This window comes from Microchirus variegatus (assembly GCF_963457635.1).
Source record: "Microchirus variegatus genome assembly, chromosome: 7".
Lineage (NCBI taxonomy): Eukaryota > Metazoa > Chordata > Actinopteri > Pleuronectiformes > Soleidae > Microchirus > Microchirus variegatus.
Window position 1 is genome coordinate 12,079,350 of NC_139808.1, and position 13,761 is coordinate 12,093,110.

Below are 13,761 nucleotides of genomic sequence, written 5' to 3' on the forward strand. Positions count from 1 at the left end.
TATATATGTATATATTTTTCTTTCCCATTGCTGTAGTGATGCCTAAATGTATTAGTATTCTTTTGTTCAACTGTGTGTTGAAATCTCAATTATCTATGTGCTATCTCTTCTCTCCAGAGTCACAAACAGCCAGCAGCGTTCATTGTTACACAGCATCCCTTGCCAAACACAATGGGTGACTTCTGGAGGCTGGTGTTCGACTACAACTGCTCTTCCATTGTAATGCTCAATGAGATGGATGCAGCACAGGTCTGCAAAACAAAATGTTCAACTTTGTTTCATCAAAAGCAAACTGGACAAGCTCTTTAATGCCATCTTAGCAACAAACATACACACTTATCATTAAGTTGATTCATAACAAGGGTAAAACGTGATTAAAAGCTGAAATCTTACATGAAACAAAGTCTTATTTTGATGTAATTTTAGGGGTGCAATATGTAAGAAATAAATACATACAACATGTCATGCCAACACAACCACTCAACTATTAACGATAATTTAAGTATGGAATATGCACAACTACATGCAATTACACAAGCAAGCCAGTCTAAGCCAATGTGAATTATAAATTCAGTTTAGTTTAGTTTATTTTTGAATGTCGATCCTTTATGGAATGTTTGCCATTTTGCTTTTTCATCCACAATTTTTCCTCAACAATTAACTCTCTTTCCCCCACTCTGTGTTTGTGTGTTGTGTCTCTGTAGTTATGTATGCAGTACTGGCCGGAGAAGAGTTCATGTTGCTATGGTCCCATTCAGGTGGAATTCATATCAGCAGACATTGATGAGGACATCATAAACCGAATCTTCAGGATCTGCAACATGGCCAGGGTATGCACTGTTTGAAGTGAAATATCATGTACATGTTATAACATTTTGCAATTGGTGTTGTCTTTCCACAAAACAATTAACATGGAGTATTTCCCTATCCAAAATAATCAAAAATGTACCACTTGACCTACCACACAGATGGTATATAGCTGACAGTGTAGTCAGACACTCAGGGACACTCACAAAAGGCATTTTCAGTTTCAGTTGCAACCTTTCCTTTCCCTCAGGCAACCAGCAGGATGATGTTGTAGCAAACCGAGTATGTCACCTGTGTAGTATGATAGTACACTGAAGACAACAAGGGAGGCTCTGCTTCCTCTAAAATGTCATAAAATAAAGGGTCAAATATGTACTGTTGTATTTTACATGTCATCACTAAAAGTGCAATAGAACACAATCAACTGACAGATTTGTCTGGAATCAGCTGTTTATCACAGATCACCTGATGCAATTTGCTTCTCATACATTCCTGCAGCAGCATGGCACATTAAAAAACCAGTGGAAGCTCAGCTCCAATTGATCTCTATGAGGCGGTACAGAATAGCTCTTTCCACTGCGGTGAGCTGGATGGTGATTGGATAAATGCGGGCGAAATTGTCACTTCCAGGGAAGCTCAGCGCCTCTCGGAGTCAATGGAGCAGTGGGTGGGCACGGGTGCTGGGCTGATGCATGATGATTGGAGGAGCTGTCTGAAAAGCGGAACCACTTTTTTTGACTGACAGCGTTGTAGAAAAATATGCACAGCACCAGAGCCGTTCCTGTCTCAGTCCCATGTGGATTTTTGCGAGTGAAGTCTAGAAACAAAAGCAACCCGTTGTGTGTTATTGGCTCGGCAGTTAGCCCATTTTAGTTTGTACACTGTAAATAAAAACACTATTTTAGCATTACCTTGCTTCAGTTGTACATAATTTTGGCATTTCCTTGTCCCAATTTAATTTTTTTTTATCAACGTGGTTACAGCATTTTCGACAAAAGTAATGGGGGCCAGAATTTATGTATGAATAAATAGGACTGACGTTAGCTTCCCCTGTTTCAAAGACCAGCAACAACCACTGGTAGATCATAATAGTCAAACAGACATTATTGTATTGCAACAAGTGGTGGTCAAATAACAATACGATTGGAAAACCACTTTTATTCACTCTTCTGTTTTCTTTTCTACTCTTTCATTTCTACTTCCGTGCCTTTCTCAATTCATCTCTCCCTTCAACTTCCTCACCTCTATCTTTCCTTTCCCCCTTTTCTTTGCTACCCCCATGCCTCCTCTTGTTACTCCCCTCTCATCTCATTTTATCACCCATCCATGACGGCACTGCTCGAGAGCTGCCCTATTGTCTGCGTGCTCCTATAGTGCTGAGTGAACTCCCCACTACCCTACTCTCTCTATTTTCTCGGCACACGCTCTCTCCTTCTCAAACACATCACCGGTCTAGCGTGAAATGGCTCATATCATCAGCCACAACAGCTTACTGTATCTCACACTGTGAGAGCAGCTCCGACCTAGCTGAGTCGGTACGACCCACCACTAAGCCATCAAATGAAGAAGGGGGTGGTAGGCAAAGGAGAGAAGAGAAAAGGTTTGAGAAAATGAAGGGGAATATATAGTATATACTGCATATGTACTGCATACAGAAAATAAATACGGTGAATGAATGAAAAATAATAACAAAGGAGGTGATTGTAAGGTATTTAATAGATGTAGGAGGAGAGCAGTATGGGCCTAAAGGTCCATCCATTCATCTTCTATCACTTTATCCTCCACATGAGGATCGCAGGGGGAGCTGTGTCAATCTCAGCTGACATAGGGTGATCGGCGCGGCACACTCTGGACAGTTTGCCAGTCCATCTCAGGACCACACATAGAGACAACCACCCACTCTCACACTCACAACTAAGTGTCCAACATGTTTTTGGACTGTGCGAGGAAGCCAGGGAAACCCGGAGAAAACACACACACACACACACACACACACACACATTACCCATATACTCCTGTTGTATGTAAATGTCAGCCCATACAGACATGTCTGGCAAACCTAGCAGCAAATCAGTCTGACAGTGACTGCAGGTTCTGGTATTTTTGGCGGTGGTTGCCAACCCCCTTGGGCGAGACAAATGAAAACATTTTGTCTGCCATGAAATGTAATTAAACACCATATAAGACATCATCTTTGTTGAGGCCAAACATTTCCCATTTTGAAGATATTTTACGCAGAAACAAAAACCAATTGCAGAACAAGGGCTTTGACTTATCCGTCAGTTTTAAGTTGATATGGATCGTAAATGCCAAAATGGGACACAAAAAGAATAGAATATTGAATTAAGAATTGGAAATACTATAATGCTTTCCTTCTCTATTGGATCATATACCACAATCTTTAATGGTGATAACAATTCTAATTTCGCACTGGTTTCCTCAGCCACAGGACGGTTACCGCCTGGTGCAGCACTTCCAGTTCATCGGATGGCCGGCCTACAGGGACACACCTCTCTCTAAGCGCTCTATCCTCCAGTTGGTCAGGAGGCTGGCGAAGTGGCAGGAGCAGTATGACGGAGGAGATGGGAGGACTGTGGTACACTGCCTGTAAGTCCTACCTCCCCCTCTCACACACACACACACACACACACACACACACACACACCTAGCACTAACCCTAACCCTATAAAACCTAGCCCTAACCCTAACGCTAGTCAAATACATGGACAATACACTATCTTCTGCCAACAAGAGGGGCCCAAGGTTCAGTGTTGGGGCCCCTTCAATTTGAACTCACATGCATCGATGCTGACACTTGGTGCTAAAGGAAGCTATTGGAGGTTATCAGAGGAATCTCTGTCATGGCTAAATTCATAGCAAGAGTTTCTAATCTTGCTAATGTGATGGTGATATGATGTCCACCAGGTCTGCCATTGTTAGTCACACTGTGTCTGACAAAAATCATTCATAATGAGATAACACCCTTGCACAAGAGCTCTGTTTGAGCTGTGTCGCGGTTGAGCTAAAACGGCGATATATGATTTGATTGTCTAGCAACGGCGTTGGTATAATTTGCATACCATGCTTTGATTGGCTGACACTCAAGAAGAGTGAAGATTTCTCAACTTCTGCTGCACGCCATGAAAGCAATGGGAAGCAATGTACCCACAGTGCAGTTCGGTGCCACTTGATGCTGTTCCATTCCGAGTAAATATGTAGCGTTTTAGTTGACGCCCCCACCACTTACTTTGGAGTCCAGTGAATTAGTCAAGTTGAACGTGAATTAGTGTGTGTGATCTCATGGTTTTGGTGTGGATCTCTGCCTGTGCCTTATACTCAACTCTTTGTCATCCCAGACAATTAATCTCTCCACCTATTAATCTTTAACAAGAACATAAGAAACCCTGGTGTCAAGTTTTATGACCAGCTATCCCTGATAGAGATGCCCTCTGACACACAGGCATAGTGAATGATCCAGAATGTGGCAGTGTGTCTGGTCTAAGCCTAAAAGAGCGCGTGGTGACCAATATCAAATTCAAGTCATTAACGCCTGTCTTCTTAGCGTCTAGTGAACTAATGCTATCAGAGCAGGGGTGCCCTTCTCTATTTCCAAGATCACCATTATCTCTAACTTGCCTAAGTAGCACTTACTTTCAGTGCACTTCTCAACCTGATCTGCTACACTTTGTCTTCGTGATCTGATTTAACACTAAAAGCTTACTACAACCTCTGCTAGTGAGAGGCTTTAGAGTTGTTCATCTGCTGAATGAGTAAATGTCAGTGAAAGACAGACAAGGAGCAAATGCTGCTCACTGTTATTATCAATCTACACAGAACTCCAGACAGACACATGTGCCCTCAGTGTTTGCACGTGTGAGACACTGAGAGGTGGAAGAGCTTGAGATACCCTCAACAATGATAAAATAACACACACCTTTTTATGACAGAACATACTCATTGATCCATGCTCACTTTTAATGAGTTGTGTACAAAAAATTTATTTTCGGAATGGTCTAAAGTAAAGATTTCTTACAGTTGAGATAAGATTAATTGTCAAAAACTCTCTAACTGTGCAGAGATTACAGAGAACTTCTCTAACAATAGAATATGGGAACACACCCGCATGTACACACACACACACACACACACACACACACACACACACACACACACACACACTCCAAACATTGCCTTAAGCACACTGCTGATGCTCATCCAATCATCTTACTCTGTCACAGCTCATTAGGCCAATCAAAATTGGCATTGATTTGTTTGAAGCTGCTTGCTTTTCAGTGTTTTAATTTTATTTATTTTAACTGTGTGTGTACGTGTAACATGTGTAGATTATATACAAGAAAAGAAATTGCAAACTTTATGTTCTTAAATCTATGCAGATTTAATGGTTTTAGCTCCTGAAAGAAACAACTTAAGCCACAATTGTTGCTGCTTGGCCTGGAAAATGACTGCTGATCTTAACTGAGCTATTGATCCAAGCCTCTTTTTCAATACTGATACCGATATCACAAACTTCAGTATCTACCGATGTCAGTCCCCTACAGTCTTTATGAAGCTGTTGCCTACACATTTGTGCTGTGGCTGGTTTTTATTAAATTTTTTTTTACAATCTGTGCACAGTAACACATGCATATAGGACTTTTGGATTGCATCAGATTTTAAATTTTTATCTAATCCAGTGATTTTGACCATTATTGGACCAATACTGAGTATGGTATCAGCTCATCTTCATACAGAATCAGTGATTAAATGCCTGGTGCCCTGAACAGATTGACCGTCCCATCATTTGACCCCTAATCAATCCACCTTTCATAGCCATTGATTTCATGTGTTCAACCCAGTCTTTTGTGGAAATTAGAGGATATTTTACAACATTAAATTAAGTATTCAGCATTTAAAAGTGTGTCTGGTGTAATACAACGACACAGTAATGGTGCACAGATCAAATAAAGACGAAAATAATTTTGGATCCAGTTTCCAGACTGCAATCGGCAGCTGTCACACTCTTCCCCATAAAACAGAGAACGTGAGTGACGGGGATATAAGCTTTCTCCGTTGTGGCTAAAGACAGCTACACTGGCTAATCAGCCACATGTATTGATTTCACAGACTCAGTAATACCAGAGATAAGGAGAAACATGACGGTTCAATCAGTAGTTGGAGAAATTGATTTTTTTTTTTTTTCCTCTGCTCTCCACTTGTCGTAGAAGTTGGAGTCTTTAAATGTTGAACACGGGTCTCACTCTCAGCAAGTCACATTGTGCGGGAACATTTAACGCAGCAATTTCTCTCTCTGCTTTATTTATTTGAACACGCTCCTATAAATACACACGTTTCAGACTGAGCAGACTAACAAACATATATATGGATTGTGATGTCACTCGCGTTTAGAACTTTACCACGTACACTGAATGCAGCATTGTCAGAATCTTTATTGCGGGATTTGTTTCAGAAATGACTGCGGGGCAAATGACCTCCTGTGCCTGGCAAATTAGTTGAGTTTATTAAAACTTGTATTTGTATCAACCATAAAAGCCAGTCGGCTGTACACAAGTCAACAGTTTGACCTGACAAGCTTGCTAAAGCACATTACAATGTTAGAAATAGGGGTGTAAAGGTTCACACACGTCTCGATTTGGTATGAATGCTGTGTTGATTGTCTGAAAATATACAGCTGCACATTGTATGAAGCTTTTATAAATATCTGCGACTTCGTCATGGCGACAATTCCAGTCTGAGTTTCATGATTTCACATTCGTTTCTGTATTTACATTACAACAACAGCTTGTTTTGTGCTTTTTCATCGTTATATTACCATAAAAATACATTAAATGTTTATGCTTCTCTGCTCTGGTCGCCCTCTGCACTCTCTCTTTCTCTCTGTGGTAGAGCCGGGAGTGAGAAAATCAGCAGAGAGCTGCAGTTGAATATAAAATGTATCTATACCAGTAACTTTTGATTGTGATTTTTTTCTTTCTTGTTTTGTTACCTGGAACACATTAACACTGCATGTCATCTCATTTCACCATATTATCCTGTTGTGTTGTGTGGACTTCATCTGCTGTATTTGTTGTTTAACTATAAAACAGCTTTTTTTGTACCCACTCAGAGTGGTGTGTTGTGATGTCATTGAATGACTGCTGACACAGGGCTAAGACCCTGGTATACTTCCACGCACACGTCACATTGCGGGGGAGTCGGCGTGTCAGCTCGTTTGAGGGTCACTAGGTCGAGGCTTGGATGACTATCCTTGGCGACTACGTCTTCTGTCGAAATGTTTTTTCTGCTTGGTGAGCGGGGCTTCAAGGTCCCATATTATGCAAAATCAACTTTTTAATCATTTAAAGGGACAATATGTAGTATTTATGGGTTTATATGACCCAAAATCCACTTTTGTATACATATTATGTGCTCCTGCATTGTCTAGTCGCTGTATAATATTCTTTGTTTCATTTTCGTAGTGTTTCAAAAAGTCTTTTAAAATAACATGGTCGCGGGCCGCGGTCGGATAGCCACTGTTAGCAGCGAGACGACATGTTTCTGCTGGAGCCTGTAAGGACAAACGCGAGAGAACAAATCAAGCATCTCTTTACTTGTAGCGGAAGTCCCGCCTCCTCTCTCTCCGCTTCGTCTGCTACGGCCGCGGTAGCTCGCCCTCTCCCTCGCCTCACGAACCTCATCTGCTGACACAGAGAAAGACGACGAGGACGACATTTGACCAGCTGCGGATACCGTAGCGCTAGGGGAAGGGAGGGGGTGAGCAGAGGAGCAGGTCTTTGTTGTAAATGTCAGCCTCTCCTCTAGATGTCACTATAAACTACTTATTTCACCTTTAAGTTTCTTTTTATTTATTTTTATTTTTGTGAACCTAAAGAGATACTACTAAACAGAGTGTTCTGTACAGGGCTGTTTTGTCAGGGTGATTGAACTGCTGTGGTGCTTCATCCTTATGGTATTTTGACCAAAGCATGTCACAGACATGTTCATTAGGAGACCAGGGAACTAGGTTAACTTGAGGAAATAGGATATAATCCTTTAATACACCACCTACCGGTGAGGCAGGAATTCAGTTTGTGCATGCATGGTCCACGCTCACCCAACACAGTTTTCGCGGGGAGTTCAAAAATCTGGGCTGCACATGCAGCCTGGGCGTTGATGACGTTAAACGCGTCATACTCACGGTGTGCATTTCGTCTGCGCTAGAGCTGAAATTACTCGATTAATGGTTTTATTCATTATTAAAACAAGATTTCTGATTGTTTCAGCCTCTTAAATGTTAATACATTCTTAATGTATTTGCTCCATGTAACAAAAAAGTCATTAAAAGTGAATCATTTTGGTTTGTTGATGAAACAAGACATTGGAGAACAACATCATTTCCATTCCATTACATTCCAAGTATGCCGGGGCCTTTAGGGTTAACCATGACATCTGTACTCTGAATACACATTACCCTACTAATACTAATAATGGGTTATGGCTAATAATGGGAGTTATTTGTTTATTTTTCTTTAAATATTAGCATAGATGTGCAGCTTTAATTTCTTTTCTTTTTACAGTAAGCTGGTGCTTATAAGGATTGAACAGACTTGCTGACCGACAGATTAAAAGTAAAAAATGTGTGATAGGGATTCTCTTGCCGATTCTTGCCTTGAATCTCACCCCCATCTTGTTTTGTTTTTTTTGGCTTTGCTTCAGCAATTAGTCATCATATGTATGAAGATTAGCCCATAGATGTACATAATCTCACAGCAACTGATGTAAAATTTATTTTACATTCAATATTTAATCCCTTAAAATCATAATTTAACCAAAGCAAGAATCGATCTTACATGGACTCAAAAAAGATGCATTTTAAATTTCAAGTCTCTGAAATTATAATCCAAATTCAGTGTATTAATTACCCGAGGTGATCAATTAGCCTCACCCAAACATGTGGCTAATTTCTCTACTTTTTTGAACTTTTAAACACATTAAATTCTGGCATTACTCATGCAGAGAAGCTCGACAGTAGGTTGCCTTTTTGAGTGTGAGTGCTGCAGCTCTACCTCTCCTGAATGTTTTATTCAGAATGAATATTGAAGGAATTCTGCTGGAACTCCGTGAGGCAGGAGAGTCTGACACTCTTTTCAGGCTGGATTATTGAACTTCTGACTGGCAGAACACTATCTGTTTACTGGCGCACATAACCAGTAAACATATGAATATGTGTGTGTCACTGACCCTTTGCCTACTGCTGCAAGTTACTTTCTCTTCAAAGACTTAAGAAAAGTCAAATTTAAGTTCAAATGTCTTAAATCCATTAGTATAGCTCTGATTCATTAGTTTGACAGGTTTTGACAGGCGCTGCTTGTTCAGCCTGTCACGTCCTGTCATTCTTAACCTTTTCTCAACTTTAATTGTTCTACTTGTTCCAGACCTAAAACATGCAGCGTCTTAAATTTGGCTTCCTTCAACCTTTATATATTTTGCGTCAAAAATGGCAAAAATATGTATTTACACGTTGTACTTTAACTTACTTTCTTCACCTTTTGATAAAGATGTTTCATAAATAATAATAATTATAATAATAATAAATGACATGATTCAATACACTCCATTCATACTCTATTCAATCGTTTAACCTACATTAAATAACGAATGTCAATCTCATAAAACAATCCTCACCTTTTATCCAAACCTTGAATCCTTGAATGTAAAGTCAAATGTTTTCTAAACGGAAAACCTTTCCTCACACTTATAAACACAGTCATATTCATGAATTCGCATCAACTAAAGCAAACACTGTGCTTCTCCTCACCTGTCGGTTCAGGGTTTTTGGCTTGCACAGGGAAATTCTAACTCTGAAGAAGTAAATAATTGCTCTAAAGGAAACATTCAGTTTCACGATAAACCACCCTTTTACACAAATGCAGAAAATAAGTTCCTGCTTTTCTGTAAGAGAGGAGCAAAAATCTTTGGTTGGACTTCACAGCAGTTGGTGTGATCAGCAAACTGACTTTGGCTTTCCAGGGGCGATGCCGTTAATAATGTTAAACGATGAATTTCTTTTGTCTTTCTCTCCTTCCCACTCTTACCCTGCTGCTCCCTCCTCTGCAGTACTGGTGGAGGGCGTTCGGGAACGTTCTGTGCCATCTGCAGCATCAACGAGATGATCCAGCAGCAAAACATTGTGGATGTGTTCCATACCGTCAAAACGCTGAGGAACAACAAGACTAATATGGTGGAGACTATGGTGAGAACTCGCACACACTCATTTTCGCTAGGAGATGCTTATCAAAGAGTTTTGCAGGTGGATGTGATAATAAAGGAAAACGTTTTTGAAGAGGTTTGGTTAATTCCACAGAGATTTGCACTTTGTGTTGCCACAAAATAATAATTTCGTTTGCACGAAATTAATAATATTAATAACATGAAAGAATATTCATTTTGTGCACACATTATACCTATTTCTCCCCGTGTGTGCGTGGGTTTTCTCCGGGTTCTCCACGACACTCATGTGGAGGATAAAAAATGTAAACCTATTTTATATTTTGTGCGTACCTTTTACCTATTTCGTGGGAACAAATTAGTATTTCGTGGCCACAAATTAATATTTCTAGCCACAAATGAGTATTTTGTGTGCACCTTTTACCTATTTTCTGGCCACAAATTAGTATTTCGTGCACAACTTTTACATATTTTGTGACCACAAATTAGTATTATGTGCTCACCTTTTGCCTATTTTGTGGCCACAAATTAGTATTTCGTGCTCACTTTTTAGCTATTTTGTGGCCACAAATTAGTATTTCGTGCATACCTTTTACCTATTTTGTGGCCACAAATTCGTATTTCGTGCTCACTTTTTAGCTATTTTGTGGCCACAAATTAGTATTTTGTGCGAACCTTTTGCCTATTTTGTGGCCACAAATTAGTATTTTGTGTGCACCGTTTACCTATTTTGTGGCCACAAATTAGTATTTTGTGCGCACTTTTTACCTATTTTGTGGCCACAAAGTAGTATTTCGTGGTCATTTCTTTGTGTGTGTGGGTCCATGCTTTAAAGGTATTAAATGTTTGAATCTTTTTTTCTCTGCAATGTGGGAGAAATAATAAAAAATTAAAAAAATCTCCCTTTTTTCTGTTTTGTTTGTCCCTGCACAGGAACAGTACAAGTTCTGCTACGAAGTGGCTCTGGAGGCGCTCACCTCCTTCTGAGTAGCTGTGAGCCAAAATTCTCTTTTCTGATTCGCTGTTGATGCTGCCTGTCATTCTCAACATCAGGACACACAGAAGTGCAAAACTGCTTTGTACAGTCCTGAACCCAACCTGTGAGCACGTGTGCCTGTGTGTGTGTGCGCGTGTGTGAATGAGAGCGCATGCTTGCATACTTGTATGTCTGTGTGTGTGTGTGTGTGTGTGGATGAGTGGAACTATATGTGTGCCTGTGACAACACATACACACATAACCTGTACAGAGAAAAGGAAAAAAAAAAACTACAAACATACACACTGGTGAATTTCTTGTGTGTGTTTGCCTCAGTAAGACTGGAGTCTTTACATGCTTGTACATAGAAAATTGAAAAATGATGTTAAAAAAAAACAACAGATGTTTAAAAAAGCGCCACTTTTATCCTTCCTTCTCTCTCTTGACTCTGCTGGGCTGTGATGTGACGATTGTACAGTATTTCCTTTTTAGATATATCCTATGTCTTGAATGTTGTCTCCCTGTGAAGGCTGGATGCACACTGGAAGGTTTTGTTGGGGAGAAAATTTCACGTTTAGCTCAAGTGAAGCCTCACTTGTAATATTTATCCGCTCAGAGTTTGTACAGTAAGTAACGCGACTGTAAATGCGTGGCTGAGTCGATCAAAAGTGATGTTGTCGGATCAAAGCAAAAAAACATAGACACTTAATATTTCTGAGCTGATACATTTTTCCTGTTGCAAAAGAGGCTCTTGATTGTAGAAATGTTAAATGTAAATGACACTCGTAAATTGAAATTGTCAGCATGTTTTCTTTTTTTCATATTGCATCAACGCAAAAGACTTTTTGCAACTTTGTTTTGACCAAAACGTGTTGCTTTAACTAAGACATCGGTGTTAATGTTAAACCAACAACAACAGTACGAGAAACAAACAAAAAAAAAACTTGCCTTGCCTTTTGAATAAAATGTTGTTATCTATGCTCCTCTTTTTTTTTTTTTTTTGAACTGTAAAGAAAAGTTTCATAAATATTTTTGGATGGTTTTGTGGAGAGCGGAAATCTCAGTGTGCATCCTCCCTTACTGTAACTAAGAAAAGACAACCACAGTCAAACAAACAAACAGACAAACATCACGCACCAGACACACTACATATACAAGTTAATCGTTTTAAAACACAGTCCCTCTCTCTCTCTAAAAATATATATACAAACTGTCAGCGTCATTTTGAACAACTGTGATTATTGTCTTTTGCTACCTGACTACAAACATGCCGAAACATTAAAAAAAAAGAACTCATATATATATACTGTGTTTTAACATATTGCACACTTCCTCCTCCCTCAGAGTGAGGAAACAAAATGTGATTTATCATGTTGGTTCATGTGGTTTTATTATTAAAATCAATTAGTTATTGCTTTGCCTTTATATAATGCTTAAAGGACAATGAACGAACCAGGGGGGAAAATTGTTATTTTAAAAGCAAAAATTGGCCCAAACACTCACAGCACTACAGGCTGGCAAATGTAATCGATCAATAATATTCAGTATTATTCAGTGCAGTGTTGTATTTTGTTAGTCTGGGTTGTTAAGATATGTCTATTTTTATTTTTTTTTCATTTCACTTCACTGGTGTGACAATAAAAATCAGTTTTAAGATACAAAATAGTGAAGCAAAGGCAGAAAGAGTCTATTTTAATACAAGCTTTTCAGTAGCCGTGACACTGTCAGCTTAGGTTAGCTGTATTAGCACAACACACTGATATCAGATAACTGAATAAATTGGATTGAAAAACTGCTGCCTTTGAGTTAAGACATTCCCTTGTCTGCCATCCATCATTAAAACTAAACACAAAGAGCAAAGGTCACATTTGTTCTGCGATTCGTCACATTTGCTTTTCCTCCAAGCCCCATTGAGGCGTGCAGGCTAAAACTTTAATTGGACAAACTCACTCAACAGTCTAATAGTAAAAATTATCCTGGCTCCATAGTGATTGACCCGTGGGGGTGAATATGGCTGAAAATTCAGACATCACTCATTATTTGACTCGCTCTGTTGTCCAAGTAAAGCTGTGACCCAAACGAAACCAAAACCTTAATGTCAAAGCACTGTGCTACTAATTAGGTACAAAAACCTTCTTATCTAGAGGTTAACACTGCTGATATAAAGATGAGCAATGGTTCAATTTTTAAGAAAATCTGTTTTAGTATCAGCCATAGTTTTTTCCATCCGGAGATTTGACAAAGTTTAGTCTCTGGTGAACAGTTGTTTTCGTGGTTTCGCTGCCATTTTGTTCATTGCTTTTGATGCTCACGGCCAGAACCAGCATATACGTGTATTTAAAAAGATAATAATTATTAGAATGAAACTGTTCAGTCTCTGCGCTTCATTGCATACCTTTTATGTTTGCTTGAGCACGGTCGGGCTCATTAATGGACGTATCAAGACAGTGTTGTGTTGAAGACGATGTGAATGCCAGAAATGTTTATCCTTCTTATTTTCCTCAAAAGCTTTATTGTATTGTATCAGTTTATGGCCATTCATCTGTATACTTTGTTTTCTAATGTACTGATTGATTTTTATTTTTGTTTCCTTTTTTTTTGGTCCTGAATTAGTACATTTATTTTGTATAATTATTATTATTCAGATGATTATTTGTCGATAGCAAAGTGTTGTTAAGATCTGGTGATGCCATTTCCATTGCTTGTTTAGTTGTTTGAAATGTGGTTAACATAAAATAAAGGGGACCAAAATG

The 13,761-nt window shown here is 39.2% G+C and overlaps 1 protein-coding gene across 1 annotated transcript in view; it reads left to right on the plus strand.

The window, feature by feature from the left end:
- Window positions 1-11,019, plus strand: part of ptprt (protein tyrosine phosphatase receptor type T) — a gene marked incomplete at its 3' end in the record, with an annotated part of 242,868 nt that extends 231,849 nt beyond the window's left edge. The window contains exons 32-36 of the mRNA XM_083892431.1: window positions 118-249; window positions 705-830; window positions 3,251-3,414; window positions 9,922-10,057; window positions 10,966-11,019. Coding sequence (XP_083748557.1) covers window positions 118-249; window positions 705-830; window positions 3,251-3,414; window positions 9,922-10,057; window positions 10,966-11,019 — 612 coding nt within the window. The remainder of the gene's footprint in view (window positions 1-117; window positions 250-704; window positions 831-3,250; window positions 3,415-9,921; window positions 10,058-10,965) is intronic.
- Window positions 11,020-13,761: the final 2,742 nt, after the last annotated feature.